The sequence below is a fragment of the Molossus molossus genome, unplaced genomic scaffold (assembly GCF_014108415.1).
Source record: "Molossus molossus isolate mMolMol1 unplaced genomic scaffold, mMolMol1.p scaffold_m16_p_20, whole genome shotgun sequence".
Classification (NCBI taxonomy): Eukaryota; Metazoa; Chordata; class Mammalia; order Chiroptera; family Molossidae; genus Molossus; species Molossus molossus.
In genome coordinates, this window is record NW_023425356.1 from 24,553,630 (window position 1) to 24,576,695 (window position 23,066).

Genomic DNA, 23,066 nt, shown 5'->3' on the forward strand with positions numbered 1-23,066 from the left:
TCATCTCACCTCACCTTCACCTCAACTTCTCCAACTCATTTTTTTTCCCTTTATTGATTTTAGAGAGAGAGGAAGGGAGAGGGAGAGAGAGCTGGAAACATCGATGAGAGAGAACATCGATTGGCCGCTCCTGCTTGTCTCACACTAGGGATTTGGCCCACAACCTGGGCATGTGCTCTGACCAGGAATTGAACCGGTGACCTCTTGGAGCATGGGTCGATCTTCAATAACTGAGCCACACCAGCCAACCTCAAATTCTCCAACTCTTATAAGCTCCTTCTCACAACCCTTAAATTAGGGGCCTCAAACTTAAATGTTCCTTGGCACCAGAAACACTACTTAAATAGCTGAATTGAGCCACATATAACACACAATAGGAAACTGATGAGCGGAAGCAAACTGAAGAATTCATGCCCAACTAAAGGGGGATGGTAGTGTCTGCCACCATGAGAACCAGCCATTAATGGCATCCAGAAAATGTGGATTGCTGTCAGATGTTCTGATGTTTTTTTTTGGTACGTGCCCCAAGTGGGAACCGAACCCGGGACTCTCTGGTTCGCAGGCCTATGCTCCAACTGCTAGCCAAACCGGCCAGGGCTCTGATTTTTTTTTTTTTTTTTTTAAAGAAGCAGAATTCTGAAGTTTTGTGTGAAATCGCCAGATTTTTAAATTTCAGCAATTAATATTTTAAAAACTGTAGAAAGCCCTGGCCAGTGTTGCTCAATTGGTTGAGCATTGTCCTGTGCACAAAAAGATTGTTGTTTCCATGCCTGGCCAGGGCACGTACCTGGGTTGCAGGTTTGACCCCCTAGTCAGGGTGCATTTGGGAGGCAACTAATCGATGTTTCACTCTCATGTCAATGTTTCTCTCTCTCCCTTCCTTTCTCTCTAAAAAAAAAATTTTTAAAGATATATTAAAAAACCCTAGAGATCATCACAAAAGACTACATATAAACCAAAGGCTGGTAATTTTGAATCACTATCTTATTTATTTTAAATATGTTCTTATTAGTTTTTTAGAGAGAGAAGGGAGAGAGAGATAGAAACATCAACGTGAGAGGAAAACATTGATCGGCTGCCTCCATCACACCCCCTACTGGGGATCGAGCCCAAAACCAGGGCACGTGTTCTGACCAGGAATCAAACCAGGACCTCTCAGTACATGGGACTACATTCAATATACTGAACCAAACCAGCTGGGATAACCAATATTTTATTTTTTTTATAAAGTTTAATTAATTAATTATTTTTTTTTTATCCTCACCCGAGAACATTTTTTGCATTTATCTTCAGATACAGCGGGAGGGGGAGAGGGAGGAAGAGAGAGAGAGAAACATCGATGTGAGAGAGACACATCGACTGGTTGCCACCCACACGACCCCAAACAGGGCCGGAGACAAATGGCAACTGAGGTACATGCCCTTTGCGGGAACCGAACACAGGACTCTCTGGTCTGCGGGCCGTCGCTCTAACCGTTGAGCCAAACCGGCCAGGGCAATATAACCAATATTTTAAATATTGCAGTTCCTCAGAGCTGTCCAAGGCACTCCTTTTCTTGCCCTATATTTTCTTTGTAGGGAACTATCATCAATCTCATGATGATCGATCGATAAACAGACCACTCATAATTGTTCATATACAACTGATAAAAAATACCAGGATAATATGAAAGTTGTGTTAATTTATACATGATTTTTGAAAGAACATTAATGTTTTGAAGTATCAAGTCAGCAGCCGAACAAAGAGTACACTAACAAAAACTAAATGCAGTAAACCACATAGCAATGCAGTTTTGTTTGGAATGCCCATTCATCTCACATTCTTCCTTATGTCTCCAACTGGACACAGACTTTTCTATAAGTGCTTATTGTGTGCTTTTCCCTAATCTTCACACACAAAAAACAAACAAGGACAATACGCCAGAACTAGATATATCTGGCATCATTGCATTTATCTGCAAATTTTTTTTTTTATCCTCACCTGAAGACATTTTTTTTTCTTTTATCTTCAGATAGAGCAGGAGGGAGGGAGGGAGAAAGAGAGAGAGAAACATCGATGTGAGAGACACACACATCAACTGGCCACAGAACCCTAACCAGGGCCAGGGACAAACTACAATGGAGGTAAGTGCCCTTAGTGGGAACTGAACCCAGACACTCTCCGGTTTGTGGGCCAGCACTCTAACTGCTGAGCCAAACCGGCTAGGGCTTATCTGCCAATTATATACTTTTGTGTCCTCAAACTGAGCAGCTTCACACCTTTATAGCCCCTTCTATCAAGCTACCTTCATATTTTCCTAAAAATGTAAGTCTTTTTAACTATAGCTAGTATTTTTAGAATTATTATTTTCCTTGGTACTCTGGGTTGCATAGGTTTTGAGAATCTGCTGCCAACTCTATCTTTCTCAGAAACCATTTCAATTTTAGTGAATGATTTTGACAAAGAAAATTTTAAAAAACTCATAGTGAAATGCCCATATCTCCAGCTCAAACATTTCTATTGAGCTCCAGAACTAGATATCTAACTGCCTGCTCAATACCTGCACTTGAATGTTCTAAAGGCATCTAAAAGTTTATATACACTTAAAAGCAAATTTGTGCTCTCCCTAAATCTGCTCTTTCTTTCTTTCTTCTCTGTATTAGGGCAAAGCACCACAATTTCTCAAATATTCACAAAGAAGTCTGTCACTACCCTCATCTAAGTAACATGATTTTACCTATACTACTGCAATTGCCAACTGGTTTCCCTATTAACTGTTTTTGTCCTCTACAATTCAATGTTCACACATGAGCCAGAATGATCTTTTAAAAATGCATATCTAAAATCAATGCTTCCGTGTCTTTTGCTGTTAGTATAAAATCCAAAATCTTTAACATGTGGTCTGGCTTCTATCTTTCATCACAACTCTCTCAATCATCTTCTCTTTTGTAGTTACACTTCTACCACACTGAACCCCCCCACCTCCCCTTATGGTTGTTTTTTAATATCTAAGCTCCTACTCAGTTCATAATCTTTAAAGGTGCTCCTCATTCATTCCTCAGCTTGAAAAGCCGGTGGCTTCTGTCTTTCAAGTTTCAACTTTTTATCCTCAAGCAATAGGTAATAATTCTTATCTACATAGTACCTTTCCCCCAATTATCCACACTAACAATATTATATTGTCTTAACAGTATTTTCCTCAATTATGCCATTATTTACATGCTTAACACTGTGTTGTTTATCTTTCTTCACTAAGCTGAAAGTTAATGAGGCCAGATAGCATGTCTTTACTTTCTACTATATCCCAGTAATTAGAATAGTGCTAGATGTTTTAGAAGTCAATAAATAAATAAATGAGTCAATGAATGAATAAATAAATGAGTGGAATTGTTTACCTAGCTAACTGCTGCTCATCCTTCAGGTAACAGTGTAGGGTCCTTTTTTCAGGACAGACTTGCTGAGTTAGGCCCCCATTTTATGCACTCATAGAACCCTATACTTTCTTTAAAAAAATAATAAATTAACTTTTTTTAAATAAAAAAATATATGTATCTTTCTTATAACAATTTTAATAACATTTAATGTTTAATTATTTTTTTACCCATCTGCTTCACTGTAAGTTCCATGAGAACAATAAACCTATTATATCACAAGGACCTACAAAGTAGAATGCCTGGCAGATAGTCAATATTCAAAAGCTGTTGATTAAATATTTGTCACTAGACTTACTGTGGTGATGACTTTGTAAGGTATATAAATGTTGAATCACTATGTTGCACACCTGAAACTAATAAAATACTGCATGTCAACTATAATTACATATACATTTTAAAATTAAATAAAATATTTGAAAAAGGGTAGGGAGTGAAATATATCCCATTTTTTAGTATTATAATTAAGTTCTTTACTGAAGGCTTCAAATTGACTATCTCTCTATCATTAAACAAATTTTACAGATGTAAACAAGTTTTTTTTCTTGAATAAACCCAATTAAAGTTTAAGATGTTTTTCTCTTTATTACATTGTTAAAAACTAAAGAATGGTCGGCTTGCCCTGGCCAGTTTGGCTCAGCGGCGTCGGCCTGCGGACCAGAGAGTTTCGGGTTTGGTTTTCGTTAAGGGCCCGTACCTTGGTTGCAGTTTGTCCCCAGCCCCTGTTGGGGGTCATGTGGGTGGCAACCAGTCGATGTGTGTCTCTCACATCCATGTTCATCTCTCTCTCCCCGCCCCCTCCTGCTCTATCTGAAAATAAATGCAAAACTTTCCTTGGGTGAGATTAAAAAAAAAAGGAAAAAAAAAGTTCATGAATAATGAAAATCAGGAACAAAAATTGTTTTTAAGGGCTATTTCCTGAAAAGCACAAATTTTTTATCTTTTGGGTGAATAACACCAATTAACATCTGTGTACTTACTATGTGCAAATTACTTTCACAAACACTTCTAATAATAACCATACTAATCCCATTTTATGGGAAGTGATATTAAGACTTACAAAGTTTACATGGAGAATCTGATGAAATGTATGGACTTTTGCCTGAACCATACATACAATTTTATTTACATCAGAGGTTTTATGGACTTCCTGGAGTTATTTACAAATCCTTAGGGTTGAGATCTTTGATTTAAAAATAAAAATACTCATGGTCAGTTTGACTCAGTAGTATGTCGGCCCATGGACAGAAAGTTGCAGGTTTGATTCCAGTCAAGGGCATGTACCTGGGTTGCAGGTTTGATCCCCAGCCCCTGTCAGGGTCCTCCAGGAAGCAACCAATCGATGTGTCTCTCTCATGTTGATGTTTCTCTCTCTCTCTCTCTCTGTCCCTCCCACCACTCTATCTAAAGGATAAATGGAAAAAATTCTTGCTTGAAGATTAACAACAACAACAAAAAGCCTCCTGACTTACAGATAGCTTCCATATCAATGATTTTCTACTTGTGTGCAGCAAAAAATTTTAAAACATACAATAACTATTTAGTCAGAGGCACTGACCTCTTTTCCCCAACACAATAGCCATCCAGTGTGAATGAATTACAATTATACCAATCTTTTTTTTTGTCAGATCAGCAACATAGTATTGTTTTTTGGTGTGCCACAGAATTTTAGCAATTAGTTTATGTGTGCCATGAGATGAAAAAGGTTGAAAATCACTATTTTATACGAGTGGGCAATGCTTCTTCTTAATTTCTATCTTTGCAATTCTTAAAAGACACTTTCTAGACATTACAATTGCATTATCAAAATTTGTTTCACATCATTTTATATCCAATTGAAACAGCTTTTATAGATACTTAAAGGTACTCTGCAAAATGAAGTTCCTCTGAATATTCAGATGAATTTTACAAAATTGATCATTTGAATGCTTAGATTTTTTTCCCTCACCCGAGGACATTTTTTGATATTTTGTTCAGATAGAGTGGGAGGGAGGGAGGGAGGGAGGGAGGGAGAGAGAAACATCGATGTGAAAGGGACACATCGAGTGGTTGTTACCCACACGACCCAACCAGGGCCGGGGACAAACTGCAACCGAGGTACATGCCCTTAGTGGAAACCGAACTCGGGTCTCTCTGGACTGCAGGCCAACGCTCTAACCGCTGAGCCAAACCGCCAGGGCAGATTTTTATTGAGACATACAGAACAACATACTCTTACTATAACACAGAAGCACTTATAATTATTGGATTAGTATATTAAAAAAATCCTGCATAGCTAACAGACATCTATGAGCTATTTCTCAGTAAAGAAACTGCCTACTTGCACAATAATGATAAACCACTTTTCTTGGCTTCCAAAGGATGATTGTTATTGTTTCTTTTCATAATGATATGTCTTCTCAAAACTCAAAATTAATACAAAAAGAAGCCTTATCTTCCTTCTCACATCTACTGAAAATGAGAAGTTTGAAGACAGCATTTCAAAACACATTTACAGAAACAAAAACCAGTAGATCTATTAAAAGCTCATGTACATGTACATGGCCCTGGCTGGTGTGGCTCAGTTGTTTGGATATCATCCTGTACACCAAAAGGTTGCCATTTCACCCTGGCCAGTGTGGCTCAGTTGGCTAGGCATTGACCCATGCACTGAGAGGTTGCCAGTATGATTCCCAGTTATGGCACATGCCCAGGTTTCAGCCTCGATCCCCAGTAAGTGATGTGCACAAGGCAGACAATCAATGTGTCGCTCTCACGTTGGTGTTTCTCTCTCTCTCTCTCTCTCTCTCCCTCCCCTCCCTCCTTTTCCCTTCCTTTCTCTCTAAAAATCAATGAAAAATCTTTAAAAACAATTATTATAAAAAGTTTATGTACAAATAGCAGGCAACCAGTGGGCAAAATAATCTATTTCTCTAGCACAAGTTAACAGGCAACAAAATGACCCTCTTACCTGTCAAGGTCTGTACTGCCCTTTCACTGGAAGGCATTGGCTCCTTTCTGTGAGGCCGATTTAGTGAAGTCTCCTGTACAGAAAACAGTCCAGGGCTGTCAGTTAATTTCTTCCGGCCACTGGAGTTAGGGTTTGAAACTCTGCAGCTGCCTATTGCACTTGTGAAAAGGTTTGTATGTTCATCACTGCTGGCTGGATCAGAGTTGGGAGTAAATCCTCCAAGGGATAAACTTGGAGAACCTTCCGAACAGTCAATTTGTAAAGGTGTCTGCAATCCCAAGGCCAATGGACTAGATTCTGAAGGCTCTCGATGGATCCACTGTTCTTCTCTATTTATTAAGCTTTTTGAAGGAGAGAGATGAGGGCAGGACATATGACACCGGTGCTTTTCCTTATGTTTATATCGTTCTCCAACAGTATCCTTTCCAAATCGATAGCGCTTCAAAGTCTCCAGGACGGATCTGGAAGAGCCAGTGTCCATGGAAACCTGTGGTTGCTCAGAAGAACGGTGTTCTCTGTGTTTGTGACGGTGCCTGTGTTTGTGCTCAACCATCCAACCATAAGCCATCTCAGGAGGGACACTAGGGTAGGTGCTCATGGAAAGGAGGGGAGTCCTGCTGGTTGTAAGAAAGGCCTCCTGTCGAAGAAGCTTATGCTTTTTCTTATGGTATTTGGTGGGATTGAGAAGTAAATGACCAGCATGCATATAAGAAGGAGGTGGAAGTGGAGTGGTGAAAGAAGGAGATGGAGGAGGTGGATAAAGAGTGGGGGGATACCTTCCATAGTAACCTAATCCTATGGGAGCAGCTGTAAGGGGTGAGGGAGAGTAAGGCATGCCATAAGAGGGATAGAATCCAGTACTAGAAAGAGGAAAACTAAGGCTATGCATAAAAGGCATTTCAGCCATTGCCTCCCTCATCTTAGGGGGTCTCCCTCTCTTCTTTTTTAAGTCAGGTTTTCGAATATAGTGCAAAGGGTCTAAGGGGAAAGAAGGATGTGTATAGAAACTATTAAAGTTGATTCGGAAAATAGTTGGCAGGAGATCTCGGGGGATAAAATGATGACTTCGATGGGTGATTCGAATTTCACTTAGACGGCTTATTAATTCCTCCAGATCTGCAATAAAATCTGGATCCTGTCTATTTCGAAGTTGGGGATATTTCTTTTTCCGTTTTCGTTTCTGCCTTTTCATTTTGTCATAGCTGAGGTAATCATGATTCCTGCGCTTACATTTATGTTTATGTTTTTCTTTAAGACTGTTCAGAAGGGTAGAAGTTTCAGGGGGAATCAGAGAAACGTGCTCAAAGGAATGCCTCCTCTTTCTTTGCCCACAAAATTTCTCTGCCCTGTCTGATGTGCTGTTATTATCTGTTCCAATTCCACTATCGCTGGGAATGGTCTCATCACTATGCGACTCACTAATGGGAGAAGGAGTAGCTTCTTTCAGAGATGTGAGTTCACTCAAATGTGAAGGAGAATTGGGCAACAAAGTAGGAGGAGATAATCGCCTCCTCCCCTTTGAGGCCTTCTTCATTGCAAGAGTCTGAATCATACTGCCCTGCCTGGAGTGTAAATGCAAATATGGCACTGAACTGGGTTCAACAAAGCCTGCATCACTACTTACAGGGCTCTGACCTCCACTAGTCCCAGAAGACTGAGAGCAAATAGGTGATGGAAGAATCTCAGAACTACTAGCAGATGAAGGCAGTAAAGGGGGAAGGATCTGTCCTAATGCTGATCCAGCTGCCTGCTGAGCTGTTTGCTCAAGAACAGCAAGGCTGTTAGGGCTACCAGAAAGAATGCCATTTAAGACAGTCTTTGGTTTTCGACCCCTCCTTTTTCCTATGTAAATGGTTCCTTTCTTGCTGACATTTATCTGTTGGCCCAATTTAGAGCCAAATGTGGCAGCAAGACTTGACACTGTATTATGGAGTTTAGATTGCACTTTCCCTTTATTACTTGGTTCTACAGAGCTTGAAAGAATCTGATTCAACAGTTTCTTTCTCTTTAAAGTCTTCATTTTATTTATTTTGCGGATAATTGTTTTCATCAATTGTCCATTGTTTCTCTTGATAATTTTTTTATCTGGTTCCATCTCAAGGTCATTCATACTACAGACAGTTGGCCTATGACTGTCATCGAGGTCATCTGGATCCTGAAGTTGATCCTCACTCTCAAAAAAATCACTGCTACTTCTATGGTTGTCACTTTCAGACTCTAGCTTGCTTGGACTTTCAGTGGCAACAAATGGAGCCACTGATAGTACAGGTGGCTTCATTTTGACTGGTGACCTCATTTGCCTCTTAGGTCTGCCTCTCTTTTTTGGGAAAGGAGATACAGACAGAGTTTGTTTAAAGGAAGGAATTTCAATTTCTGGTTGTAAAATTGGGGGTTCTTGTTCTTCCTTAGACTGCAAAGAAAAAACTTTAGAGGCAGGGATTTTTAAAGTCCTCTTAGGTGGACCCTCCAGTTGAGGCATCTCTTTAGATTTAGGTCTTCCTCTTTTAGGCTTATAAATATCAGACAAAAGGTCACTCGAGACACACATACTGGAGGACAGTTTGTGAGTAGCAAAAGACTTATGAGATGGTTTTTCGTTGTCAGTTAAGAGAGCAAGAGATGGAGTTGTAGATTTGCTCAACTTAGGCAATCGGCGTTTAAGGAAGTCATGATCTACAAATGAAGATGGTCCAATGTTTTTCATAAACTTGGCTGGCTCAGAATTACTATTTGATAGTGAGCTACAAGAAACATTTTTAAAAAGCTCTGATCTTTCTAATTCTAGCCCTTTTGGAGACCGGCATGTGCTTCTTGCCACCACTTTAGTCCACCGAGGTTTTCTTCCTTTCCTTTTTTTTAATGGTTTGGACTGCAAACTAGTGCTTAGGCTCTCAGCAACTTGGCAGTGTTTGTCAGAGGCAGTTACTGCACCAAGTTTTAGAAAGGGCTTGTTACTAAATAAACTAGTAAAGTTAACAACCGAAGGGGTAATCGTATGAATACTGGATTCAGAAGTCAAACTTGTCTTTTTTCCCAGAGAAGAGCTTATTCTTGGAATATCTATATGTGTAGTTTTTGAATCATTTAGCTCTTTATCAATTCCTTTACATTCAATATTCATGCTATGACCCACAGACCTATGACCAATGTTCAAGTGGGTACCTTCAGAAGTAAATTGGTTCTTCCCACCAGATTCAGAAATTTCTTCCATTAGTTCTGTGGCAGAACTTAAAAGTAATGAATTAGGAGCCAAGTGTAGTGAAGTTTCAGGGGGACTTCTGGTTAAAGGATTAACAGATACAGTAGGTGATGGGGAAGGGAGAGTGCTTTCTCCTACTGCACTGAAAGGGGATTTAGCTGTAGATGCATCAGAAGCACCTCCCATTTGAAAGTCTGGAGAAGTGCAATATATGGGAGGTTGCTTTTCATGCTTTGAGGTTTCATATGACCCTTTTTCACTGGATGAGAAACTATCTTGCTGAATGCATGGTCCTTCATTAAATATTTCTTTCTCCAAATTAATGATTTCTTTTGGAACTGAGAACTTTTCCAATATGCTTTCTTTACTCTGCCGTATAACATTCTTCTCAAAAGTTTTGCTGGTGACACTGTCTTTCAGGGATTCAGAAAGTTCCTGACTTTCATGACTCTTGATGTTTGTACTACACGAAGCCTTAAGTGATTCCTGAGTGGAGAGCAGTGCTTCAGCTTTAAGGTTCAGGGAATCTTTACTGACCAGTCCTGCCATAGAACAACTCACCAGTTTCTTTCCAATATCCTTATTAATTAATCCCATTGTTGAATTTGCTACAATCTTCTTTGCACAGTCCTTTGCCACTAAGCCAACAGTAGAACCCAGTTTCTTTCCCAAGTCTTTATTAACCAGTCCAACCACAGTGCCAAATCCTAACTTCTTTCCAGACTCCTTATTCACTAAACCTGGAACAATACCAATTCCTAGCTTCTTTCCTGAATCCTTGCTCAGCAGTCCTACTGTAGTGATAGTTCCTGGCTTTTTGCCTAGGTCTTTATTAATGAATACCGCTTGAGTGCCTGTTCCTAGTTTTTTCACAGAGTCCTTATTGACCAATCCTACTGTTGCATTAAACACTGGCTTTTTCCCAGGATCTTTAGTTACCAATCCAACTGCTGTGCTGATAGCTGGTTTTTTAATTAAGTCCTTATGTATTATTCCAGCTACAGAGCCAACGCCTGCTTTCCTGATCAAATCTTTGCTAACCAATCCTGAAATAGTAGTACCAGTTCCTAACTTCTTCGGTTTTGTCTTGGAAGACTTGGAGGGGGGACAAGTTGCAATAAGCTGTGCCAACTTTTCTGTTACACTCGTTCCTCCATTAAGTAATGTTTTGTTCTTTATATCAGGATCCCGGCTACCAACAAGAGTAGATGATGTTGCATTAATGTAATCTGTCATTTCTGAGTGTACTGGAGAAAGCTTCTTAGACAAAGAATTGTATTCTCCCTGTGAATGAAGACTGATGCTTTCTTCAGACTGGCATTGAATGGCTGCAACATCACCTGATTTCTTGTACAACTTTGAAGGGTCCTAAAATTTGAACAAGAAAAAGGTTTCAGAGAAGATAAACCTTATACCACCTTCAATTCAGTATTATAATCAAACAAAATTATTGATCACATGTAGATATAAGATAGGCAATAGTCCTTTAAAAAAATCTAATAGAACAAGAACAAATAATCCCAAAATTTATATAGAATCACAAAAGACTGCAAGTAGCCAAAGCACTCTTGAGAAAAAAGAACAAAGGTGAAGATGTCATGCACCCTGATTTCAAACTAGTATCACAAAGGTATAATAATCAAAGAGTATGGTACTTGAACAAAAACAGACACGTAGATCAATAAAACAGAATACAGAGCCCAGAAATAATTCCACACCTATATGGTCAATTAAACTACAACAAAGGAGGCAAGGATATACAATGGAGAAATGAGTTTCTTCAGATACATGGGAAAAAATGAGCAGATGATGCTTTAACTTTATGTTTCATACATGAAAAGACTAATTTTTTCCTATAGAAATTCCTTGGTTATTTTGTTTATAACAACATTATTGAGATACAATTCACATACCATAAAATTCACCCTTCTAAAGCAGAAATTCAATAATTTTTAGTATATTCCCAGAGCTGTGCAACTCTTTTCTGTGTAAATAGTTTTTAGGGTGCTGTGAGGAAAAAAATTTCCTGAGGCTCCCACGGGAGGATGGATTTTCATGGAAAGCTTTATTGATGATGTAAAATTAAGGGGGGTCTCCTCCAAGGTCCCACCTCTGACCATCTCATTGTGGAAGAAGTCCAATCTTGTCTTCGGCAGGGCCAGAATAAAGGCCACTCCTCATAGTTTCTGCTTCATATTAGTACAGTCCAGTCCAGCATCCTGTGTGTGGTGTCTGCATGGCCATGGGCCATGTGACTGCATAAAGCCACATGGCTATGGTGAGAGAACAGGCGAGTGCATGGGAAAGTGCAGGTTATGCAGCGAGAGAGAGCAAGAGAACAAAAGCAAGAATAAACAAGAGCCAGAGAATGAGTAATCTCCTTTGTCTGGGGATTTTAATATTCCAAGATTTCACATGCTTCTAATAAAATCCACCCCCTACCCAATGCATTGTTCCCCAGGATATGCAAGCAGGCAAGCAACATTCACTATGTCACCTGGACTTCACTGTATATGTGCCAATATCCCCCTTTGTTCCATCCCCAGTGATCTGCAAGGAATGGATTGGTGATTCCCTGGAGAATGTGAAGTTGTAGCTTCCTGATGAAGCTGCACAACTGACCATGCTTATAATGTCTGGTCTTCCCTTTGCTCTCTTCCTATCCACTAACTAGCTAACGATGTTAACACAACAATCACCAGAAATTTTAAAACATTTCATGAGGTTCCCTGATTAGTTTTGCATATGTATACTTCCAGATGACTTTGAGATCCATCTGAAAGTTTTTTATAAAACTCTAAGTGGTCATCACCAGTGTGGCTCAGTTGGCTGAGCTTTGTCTCATGCACTGAGAGGTCAAAAGTTCAATTCTCAGTCAGAGCATGTGCCCCAGTAGGGGGCATGCAAGAGCCACCAACTAATGTTTCTCATTGACGTTTCTCTCTCTAAAAAACATTTTTTTTTACTCCTCACCAGAGGATATTTTTGCATTTATGTTCAGATAGAGTGGGAGGAAGAGAGAGAGAGAAACATTGATGTAAGAGAGACACATTGATTGGTTGCCACCCACACAACCCCAACCGGGGCCGGAGATGGGGCCAAACTGCAACCGAGGTAGGTGCCCTTAGCGGAAACAGAACCCAGGACTCCCTGGTCTGTGGGCCAACACTCTAACCACTGAGCAAAACCGGCCAGGGCTAAAAAACATTTTTTAAAAGTTAAAAAAAAACACAACACTCCAAATGGTTTTAATTTTGTATATTAATATAAGAGAAAAAGATATCTCAACCTCAACTTTAGCTCCACAATATCAAAGTGAATTTATTTACTTAGGCTTTTCCATGTTACTAGATATTTAGCATTTTATTTATATAGATCCTAAACACTCACTGTCAAGTTTATTTCAAAATATTTCATAAATACTGCTGTTATTTTTGTAAATAAATTTTTTGGTTATATTTTCTAACTATAAACTGATGGTATTCAAAAACACTACTGATTTTATTTTTTAAATTCTTACATGAGGATATGCTTTATTGATTTTTCAGAGAGAGAGGAAGGAAGAGAGAGAAAAAGAGAGGGAAAAACATCGACGTGATATAGAAACTTCAATCAGTTGCTTCCTGTACATGCCCCGAATAGGGATCAAACTTGCAACCTAAGTATGTACACTGACCAGGAATCAAACCCACAAACTTTTTTTGGAGTATGGACAATGCTCCAACTAACTGAGCTACCCGGCCAGGTCTTGATTTTATTTACTTTAGAGTCTTAAATTCTTGCTCTATCAGGAATTCATTTTTACAGCAAATAGGTATTAAGCACCTACTGTTTAAACACTAAGAATAACAGCAGTGGGGAAAAAAACCCCTTTCACCATGGCGGTTTCATTCTAATGTATGAGATGGGTAGAGGTAATGAAAGATAAGTGAAAAGTGCTAAAAAGAAAATTAGAGCATGAAACAAAGAAGAGAAAAAGACTAGGATTGGTAGAGAACTAATCAGATGGTTTTGGCTCTGTCTGACTGAATAAAAGGAAGAAGTCTTAAATATAATTTGTACTCTTTTCCAAGTGGCTGGTTAGGGGCTCTTTCTGACTATGTTGTACATCGTACCTAGACCACTGTGGTATTTATTTAAGGCAATAAATATATGATTAAAAAAAGACTAGGGCTAGAAAGGATTTGCAATTTTAAAATAGGTTGCCAAAAGATTATACATTTACAGAGAAACCCAAAGGAAGTGAAAGAGAGGTCTATGTAGCTGAGAAAAGAACAATATAAAAAAAAAGAGGAACCAGCAAGAGTAAAGGCCCTCAGGCAGGAGCTTGTCTGGTATATTCAAGGAATCGAGCTTTGCTGGAGTAATCAAGGGAAGACTAGTCTGGCAAAAGGTAGGGGGACAGGCATTTTTCAGTCTAAGAGAGGAGAAACTGTTGGAATGTTTTATGCAGAAAAGGTCTGTGATCACGGCTGGTTTGGCTCAGCAGTTAGAGCACTGGCCTGTGGACCAGAGAGGCCCGGGTTTGGTTCCTTCTAAGGGCATGTCATCTCGTATCTCAGTTACAGTTTGTCCCCCGACCCGGGGTTGTGTGGGTGGCAGCTACTCAATGTGTCTCTTTCGCATTGATGTTTCTCTCTCTCTCTCTTCCTCCCACTCTATCTGAAGATAAATGCAAAAATGTCCTCAGGTGAGGACAAAAAGAAGGGAAAGGTTTGTGATCTAATTCTTCATTCAACAAGTATCGGGTGACTACTCACTGTGTGAGATACAGCCAAGAATAAAGACAAAAATCCCAGCTTTCACAGAGCTTACTAAAATTTTAGTGAGAGAGAAACACAATAAGAAAAAACAGTAAATTTTTTAAAATATTCTTTCTTGTTAGAAGGTGATCATTACTATAGGAAAAACAGAAGGCAACTGAGAGTATTAAGAGAATGTAAAACGGAGGTGAGGTGACCGGGCTAGGCCTCACTGATCAGTAAAGATAAGTGAGGAAGTTAACAGGAATATCGAGAATGCTAGCGCAGCAGCACTTAAGCAACTGACTGGGGAGTGTAATACAATATATAATCAGAGAGGGCTAGTTAGATCATGGAGTCTTTAGTCCATTATAATGGCTTGTGTTTTTACTTTGAATGAAATGGAGAAGCACTAAAAGTTTTTGAGCAAAAGAGTGACATAATTTCACTTACATCTTTAAATATCACCCCCTCTCTATTAGCCTAGGTAGATAGCTAGCTAGTTATTAATAAAGGGAGCAATGGATTTCAGACATTAAACCTAATAAACTAAGGAGCTAAAGCAGGCATCAAGCTTGAATCACTAGGAAGCTACAGTATTCACAGGCTTCTCAGGGGACAGCTGCTTCCTCCCCTGAGGGGGCTTAATTCCCAAAATGGGCATGAAGAATCAGCTCTGGGTCATTAGCTGGGATTACCTAGGAGGAAAAAAACAGCAGGAAAAATTCCTTTGTTGAGGGCATGCGCAGCAGAAGCCAAGATGGCGGCGGAGGAGGTAAGCACATGTGAAGTAGAAACCAGATGAAGCAGCAAAACACTGGGGCATGCACAGTAGGAGCCAAAATGGTGACATAAAAAGGTGAAGTCTAGAGTGGACAACCTGAGAAAAAGACTGAATTGATTAGGGGGACGACCCAGAATAAACCCACTAAGGTTTCAGAAAGAGACTGGTTAGTTTGAAAGAAAGCTGCTCTCTCCCAATCTCAAGGTAATATAATCAAAGCTTAACAAAGGTTGTTTGGGTAGTACATGTTCACCCATTCCTTCGCTCACACACTCTCCATAGCAGCCATGGGGGCCTGGCAGCAGCTTGGCTCCAAGCGTCGGTCTGGCAGAGCAGAACAGCGCAGCGCCAGCGAGAGTGAAGCCAGGAACAGAGGCTAAACTAGCAAGACAGAGACAGAGACAGAGACTGAGCTGGACTAAGCTTTGGCATGGAGTGAACTGTATGTACTAGGAAAGCTTCTGATGCCCTGCTTAGCTGGGACAATGGCATAGAATTACTGGGCTCCGGTCCTCCTGGACTTCCCCCACAGCTAGATGGAGCTTAGCCATCTGGTTGTGAATGACACACTGGGGAACTTGGGGAGTCTTTTATTTTGCTCCAATAAATCTTACCACTACACCTCATCCTCCTATGTGTGGGTCCCCTAAATGCTTTTCTCCTGATTCTGCTGGAAGAGCCCAATTTCCACCAGCAACACCTCTAGCTACTCTCTATAGGGATTCAGAGTAATAGAAAGAGTCTTGACAGCAAGCTATAGTAATCTTGACAAGAGATAATAGTGACTTGTACTATAGTAAAAACAGTGGAAGTGATGAGAACATAACAAAGACTGGTAGGAGGAGGGTGAAAAATGACTATTAGAAATTCAGTTTTAGATATTCCAAACTGTCTGGAATGCCTTCTAAACATCAAAATAAAGGGAGTTGGAGCAGGAAGATTCTGATTCAGAAGACAACAGCATATAGACATTTAAAGCCTTGAGACTGGTTGATATAACCAGGTGAGTGTGAACACCAACAGAAGAGTAGAGGACTAAAGACTAACTCTAAGGCACTGTAAAATTATAAGATCAGGAAGATGAAGAACCAATAAAGACTGAGGAGTAAGAGGGTAACAAGGAAAAAATAAAGTAAAACATATAGTAAACGTGTGATACCTTAAAACTGGGACAGACATATTTCCAAGAGTGATGACCTGGCCAATTTGGTTCAGAGGTTAGAGCATCGGCCCCCAGACCAATGAGTTGCAGGTTCTATTCCAGTCAAGGACATGTACCTCAGTTGTGGTTTGTCCCTGGTCCTGGTAGGGTTATGCGGAGGCAAGCAGTCGATGTGGCACATCACATCAATGTTTCTCTCTGTCTCTCTCTGTGTGTCTCCCTCCCACTCTATCTGATAATAAGTAGAAGAAAAAGAAAAAAGAAAAAAAATGAGAACATATATTTGTTTGTTGGATTTAGCACTGTGTGTGTATGGCGAGGGGGAATCCTTTGGTAACAATGCAACAGCACTTACAATAAAGTGCAAGAGCAAAAAACCTGATTGGAACAGGTTTAAAAAAGAATGGGCAGAGAGACATCTAAAATCATGTAAAGAACAGCAGTGAAACAAAGAAATGGGGTTCAGAGACAGAAGATAAAATGGAATCAAAGTAGTTTTTTTGTTGTGTTTGTTTTTATCCCCACCCAAGGACATTTTCCCACTTTTTATTCAGACAGAGCGGGAGAGAGAGAGAGGAAGAGAGAGAGAGAGAAACATCGACGTGAAAGGGACACATGGAGTGGCTGCTACCCGGACAACCCAACCAGGGCCAGGGACAAACTGCAACCGAATTACACGCCCTAGCGGAAACTGAACTCGGGTCCCTCTGGACCGCAGGCTGACACTCTAACCGCTGAGCCAAACCGGCCAGGACTCAAAGTAGTTTTTAAATGTGGAAAACAATGGCATCTTTTTTAATTTTTAAAGGAAATACAGCAGTGAAAAAAGAAATGAAAAGCCTCACACTCCTGAAGTTTAATATATACGTGTATGTGTATACATATAATATCTCCTAGACAGCTACCCAGTTCTAATGGAATTTACTGTATGATTTCATCATTGATCCTGATAAAGCCTAGTAACACAACTGTTGTTTCCATGACAAACATTCTACTTCAACATTATTCAAGACCTAACAAGTGCTTTCACCCTATACATCGAACTTTTCTATTATTTCTAAAATGCCCTTACATTATGCTGTTAAAAACTGATCTTGCCCAGCCAGTGTGGCTCAGTGGATTGAGCATCATCCCATGGACGGAGAGGTCGAAGTTCGGTTCCAAGTCAGGACACATGCCTGGGTTGCTGGCTCAGTCCCCAGTGGGGGGCATGCAGGAAGCAGCCAATCGATGTTTCTCTTTTCACATTGATGTTTCTCTCTCTCCTTTCCCCTCTCTCTAAAAATATCAATAAAAACATATTTTTTAAAAAACTGATCTAACTCAAAATGCATGCCTACATCTTTGAAGATACCAATTATGTATATGTTGTATTTCTCACCCACTTTTCCACATTTATCCACCTCTCCCCCATCCTTTTGAACTTTGTTTATTTCCATTTTGGTCCTTCTTTCCCACTGTTTTCACATGAGATAATTTTACTTTCATATAACTAAGTTTTTTGCTTCTACTTGTCTCCTATGGGGCCTTTACATGTCACATCTGTTTTCTTATATTACTGTTTCATTCTTCATCCTTTTTGTGAATGTGGCTGTTTAAATTTTTATAATTCCCAGCAAAATGTTTGGAAACAGTATCCTTGCTATGTCTGCAATCCATTCTGCTAAACATGTCAGTTAGGAAAGTTCTGTTTTGAATTGACAGTTAATTCTTTCATTTCCTAACCTTCCTTTACATGATATTTAAAGGCATGATATCGGCTTAACTGTCATTCTTTTGTCAAATTCTCCTTGTTTCTTTTAGGTTTCCTGTCTTTGATATTCTACAGATTCACTAAGATGTGTCTCCGTATAGACATAGCTTTATCGATACTTCTCAGAACTTGCCCTTCATGAATAATCAATTCTGGAAATTATCATTCAAATGTTACATCTCCTTGATTTTTCTACAGGATTCCAATTACAACTTACTGGATTTACTGTTACCATCTTTTACCTTCTTTTATTCTTTCTTCCATATTTGATATCTTTGGCTCTGATACAATCTAGGTAAATGTCAACAAACTCATTTTTCACCAAGAAAATAATTTTCTTTTTAAATATTTTCTTTATTGATTTTAGAGAGAGGAAGGGAGAGGGAGAGAGAGAATGAAATATCGATGAGAGAGAACATCGACTGGCCGCCTCCTGCATGCCCTCCAATGGGGATTTGGCCCACAACCTGGGCATGTGCCCTGACTGGGAATCGAACTGGTGACCTCTTGGTGCATGGGTCAACGCTCAATCACTGAGCCACACCAGCTGGGCAAGAAAATATACTTTTCGTGCAGAGAAAATACATTTCATTAGCTTCTTTTGAAAATCTGGTCATCTTTAAAGGATTATTGTTATCCGTTGCTTTTTAAGTCTTATAATCACTTCAAATACAGTTACTTAATAATCTTTACACAACTACTGTATTATCTAAAGTTCTACCAGAATTTAATCCTGCTGTTAATTGTGTCTGCTGATTGCTGTTGCTCATGATAATGCTTTTATTTTTTTAATTTTTAATTCTGAGCTCTTTAAGAGGTGCTTCACTGAGGTATAGACCCTGAAGAATCCCAGTTCCAACCCCCCAACCTGAATGGACATAAAGTAAAATGTACGTAAATTTTAAATTCTCTGTTTCTGGGGAAAAGGTACAAAAGGTGTATACACACACACACACACACGTACACACAGAAATAATGAGATATAGCTTTATAAAATAATATAAAGAAAAAACAAAATCACAGATCATTCAAAGCAGAAAATGATGTCTCTATAAATATATTCACAGAATCTAATTAAAGGGCAAGGTACAAACAGGGAGACAGGAAAATATTAAATCTACAAAAATATTTTTAAATATCTCCTTTTAAAAGGTATTATAAGTACTTAGAGGTAGATTTTTACCAGGTTTGGCTTCAGTCTCAGGAAAGCCAAACAACTAAAATGCTTACTTCCATGTTATTTCTGGTATCACAAAACTTGTGAATAATCAACATAATGGAATAGATTACTACAAATGATAAATCAGTTTAACACTGTCAGTAATAAAACCAAGGCATGACACTTGGATTTATGATATTGCAAATTCTAGTTGAAACATGGAGTGAAGAATTTCTTTAAGGGCAAAATGTGTTAACGTTTAAAAAATAAGCTGAGGTATATATATATTATTGCAAAAGTGAAATACTAAAATATTTATGATCATAAATGTTGCTAATTTCATGTTCTAAAGCAAGAACTGTCAAATAGTTAAGTAAACAATAAAACAGACTGACAATATAAATATTAAGAGTATGTTATCTAGCCTGGCCAGTGTGGCTCAGTGGTTGAGCATCCACTCATGCTCCAATAGGTTGCCGGTTCAAAGATAGGGCACAGGCGCAGGTTGTGGGTCCAATCCTCAGTTGGGGCATGCAGGAGGTGGCCAATCAATGTTCTCTGTCATCGATGTTTCTCTCTCTCTCTCTCCCTCTCTCTCTCTAAAAATCAATAAAGAAAAAAAAAATTTAAGTATATTATCTAAATTAGTATAAATACTGCTTAAGATTAAGTAAAATAAATGCTAACAAAATTTAAGACAATAAATAACTGCATTTATATAATTAAAATCTTCCTAGAATTTTAGTGAACTAAGCTAAATAATATTAAGCATACAAACCTTTAGGTGAAACATTTTACCCTTTAATCCTTGGGAGTCAAGAAAAATTCCTATTTGGGAATTCTTCACGTTGTGTAAAAATTATTTAAAGGCAAAATGTTAACTAAGCTCAAAATTTCACGGGAGAAATTCTAAAATAAATCATCTTTAATTTATAATAAATCAACTTAGATCTGGACATAAGGAATAGTAGAAAAAAAAAAAGAATATGTCAGAGGAAAATCAAACATCTAAAATAAGGGTTATTTTCACTCAATACAAAAATATTAAACACTTTAAGATGTATTTATGGATATAATTCATGAGGCCTAAAATTTGAATAAACTTTTTGTGGTGTTTATACAGACTGCCAATCGTTTTCAATAGTTGAAAACAAAAATTTTTGAGATCTGTCCACATTACAAAGTGCAAGAAAACATTCTATTGAAAAACTTCTTCCTAAATCTCATTCTACTATGAACAAAATGTTAATATCATTAAATATGCTACTTCTGTATCTTGCATACCAGACATTTAGATATATAAAAATAGGGTTACCATCTGTACATAGAAATACAATAAACTATTTTCATCATTTTTGTTGTAATAAGAGAGTTGAAATTAATTTGTCATGCACGTAAATTAATAAAGTAGAAAGGGTTAGCTTTATTACATATTTTTAAAAAGTGCTTGAACAACGAAGGCTTCAATGTTAAACTCTATAGATAACAATAGAAACATAGGGATTTTTACTCAAAGTAGTTTACTATTGGAACCCACTGCAACAGTAATGTGCCTTAGGAGTGAGTGTGTGTGTGTGTGTGTGTGTGTGTGTGTGTGTGTGTGTATTCTTTACATGATACCTGCTGAGAAGTTCCTCCTGTCATTCTATTGCATAGCAGATATTGAAACCAGTGTGCAAGTAATGAAAGCAGAGATGCGGATGGAAATCCACAGAGAACTTTATCATCGTGTAAGCCATTTATACAGACCTCCACTGCAATGTTTGTAGATAAAAGGTTTATGGGGAAGCTTGGAGGTTGCCACTCTATCCTAACAAGTACAAAGCTGAAAAAACTGAGGGAAAAGAAACTCTTCTCAGAACTATAATAGAAGTTACAGGGCAAACTACTGCCCCCAAAAGTGGAGAGAAAAGAGAATCACATTTACCAGAGCAGAAACCCATGAGCTGAAACCTTGGTGGGAACCAGTACCAGGGTAAGGAAACCTGAACTGTAAATGACAAATTGCTAGAGGCTCCTGGTAGACAAGTGTGAGAATTGGAAGACTCAGTCATTAGGATCCCTCACACTTTTGTGCATTTTAGCTCCTGGATTTCTACCAGGTTCTTACAATAAGAAAAATCTCCTCTTGCTTCCGGCAAAGGGAAGGGAAAAGGAACCATTTTGAAATATGCCAGTCCATTCTGTTTCTTCTTAACAAGGTCTGCCCTCAGGAGAAACTATTAACCAGAGTCTTATATGTTGGGATTTAACAAAGCCTAACTGATGTGGAAGAAGAGAAATATCCAACTCTAGCCCAATCTAGTGGTCCTATCTGACCTTAGAGGGGAAGAGAAACTGAGAAGCAGTTGTAAAATTCACAAGTCTAGAGATATAGGCTCACTAAAGACTGAGACCTAATCACAGGACTAAAGAACACCTCCTTTACACCTTAACACCACACTACTAAAAAGTAGTTCTTTTTACCCAGTATTATGCCCAGCTGTCAAAGAAAAATTACAGACATACTAAAAGACAAAAAAAAAAAACCACAAAAAAAACACATTTTGAAAAGAGAGACAGAGAAGGCATTAAAATCAGACAGATATGGTAAGGATTTAGAAGTATCAGACTGGCAATTTAGAACAATGACGTTTTTATGTTAATAGATAAAACAGACCGAAAGAGCAGATGGGCACACACACAAAGGTGGAAGTTCTAAGAAACAACCAAAAAAAGAAATTCTAGAAATCAAAAATACTAACAAATGCAGAATGCCTTTGATGGGCTTATTAGCAGACTGGACATTACTGAGGAATGACTCTCTGAGCTTGAGGATATCACAATAGAAACCTCTAAAACTATAAAGCAAAGAAAAAAGAGACTGGAACAAAAAACCAAAACAGAATATTCAAGAACTATGTGACAACAAATGGTGTAACATATGCATCATGGCAATGTCATAATAAAAAGAAAAAAATTATTTGAAATAATAACTGAGGATTTCCCCAAATGAATGTGAAACATCAAACCCACAGATCCAGAAACCTCAGAGAACACTAACAGGATAAATGCAAAAACAAAAAAACAAACCTACACCTAGAGTATCATTGTCATAATCTAAAATATCAAAAGTTGCCCTGACCAGTGGTTAGAGCGTCGGACTGTGAACTGAAAGGTCTCAGGTTTGATTCCCAGTCAAGGGCACATACCTGGGTTGCAGGTTCAATCCCTGGCTCCGGACTGGGTCATGTGGAAAGCAATCAATAAATGCGTATCTCTCACACTGATGTTTCTTTCTCTTTCTTTCTTTTTCTTTCTTTCTCTTTCTCTCTCTCTCTCTCTCTCTCTCTCTCTCTCTCTCCCTCCCTCCCTCCCTCCCTCCCTCCCTCCGTCCACTCTAGAAAATTCAATGGGAAAAAATATCCTCAGGTGAGAATTAACAAAAAAAGTAATAATAATAAAATAAAATAACAGCCCTGGCCGGTTTGGCTCAGCGGTTGGAGCATCAGCCCATAGACCAGAGAGTCCCAGGTTTGGTTCCCACTAAGGGCACGTACCTCGGTTGCAGTTTGTCCCAGGCCCTGGTTGGAGTTGTGTGGGTGGCAACCAGTTGATGTCTCTCTCTCACATCGATGTTTCTCTCTCTCTCTTCCTCCCTCTCTTCACCCGCTCTATCTGAAGATAAATGCAAAAATGCCCTCAAGTGAGGATTAAAAAAAAAAAAAATCAAAAATTTAAAAAATATCCCCACACAAGCCAGAAGAAATGACACCTTACTTAAAGAGGAGCAAAAATAAGAATTACATCTAAGTTCTCAGAAACCACACATGGAAAAAAGAGTGAAGTGAAATAAATTGTTAAAGAAAAAAACTACCAACCTAGAATTCTGTGCAGTGTGAAATTATCCTTTAAAAGTCAAGTAGAA

General features: G+C 38.7%; 1 protein-coding gene across 4 annotated transcripts in view; it reads right to left on the minus strand.

Annotated features, from left to right (window-relative positions):
- ASH1L (ASH1 like histone lysine methyltransferase) overlaps window positions 1-23,066 on the minus strand; it is a 233,625-nt gene that overhangs the window by 155,923 nt on the left and 54,636 nt on the right. For all 4 annotated transcript variants that reach the window (XM_036272123.1, XM_036272122.1, XM_036272120.1 and 1 more), the window contains exon 3: window positions 6,361-10,927. In XM_036272123.1, coding sequence (XP_036128016.1) covers window positions 6,361-10,927 — 4,567 coding nt within the window. The remainder of the gene's footprint in view (window positions 1-6,360; window positions 10,928-23,066) is intronic.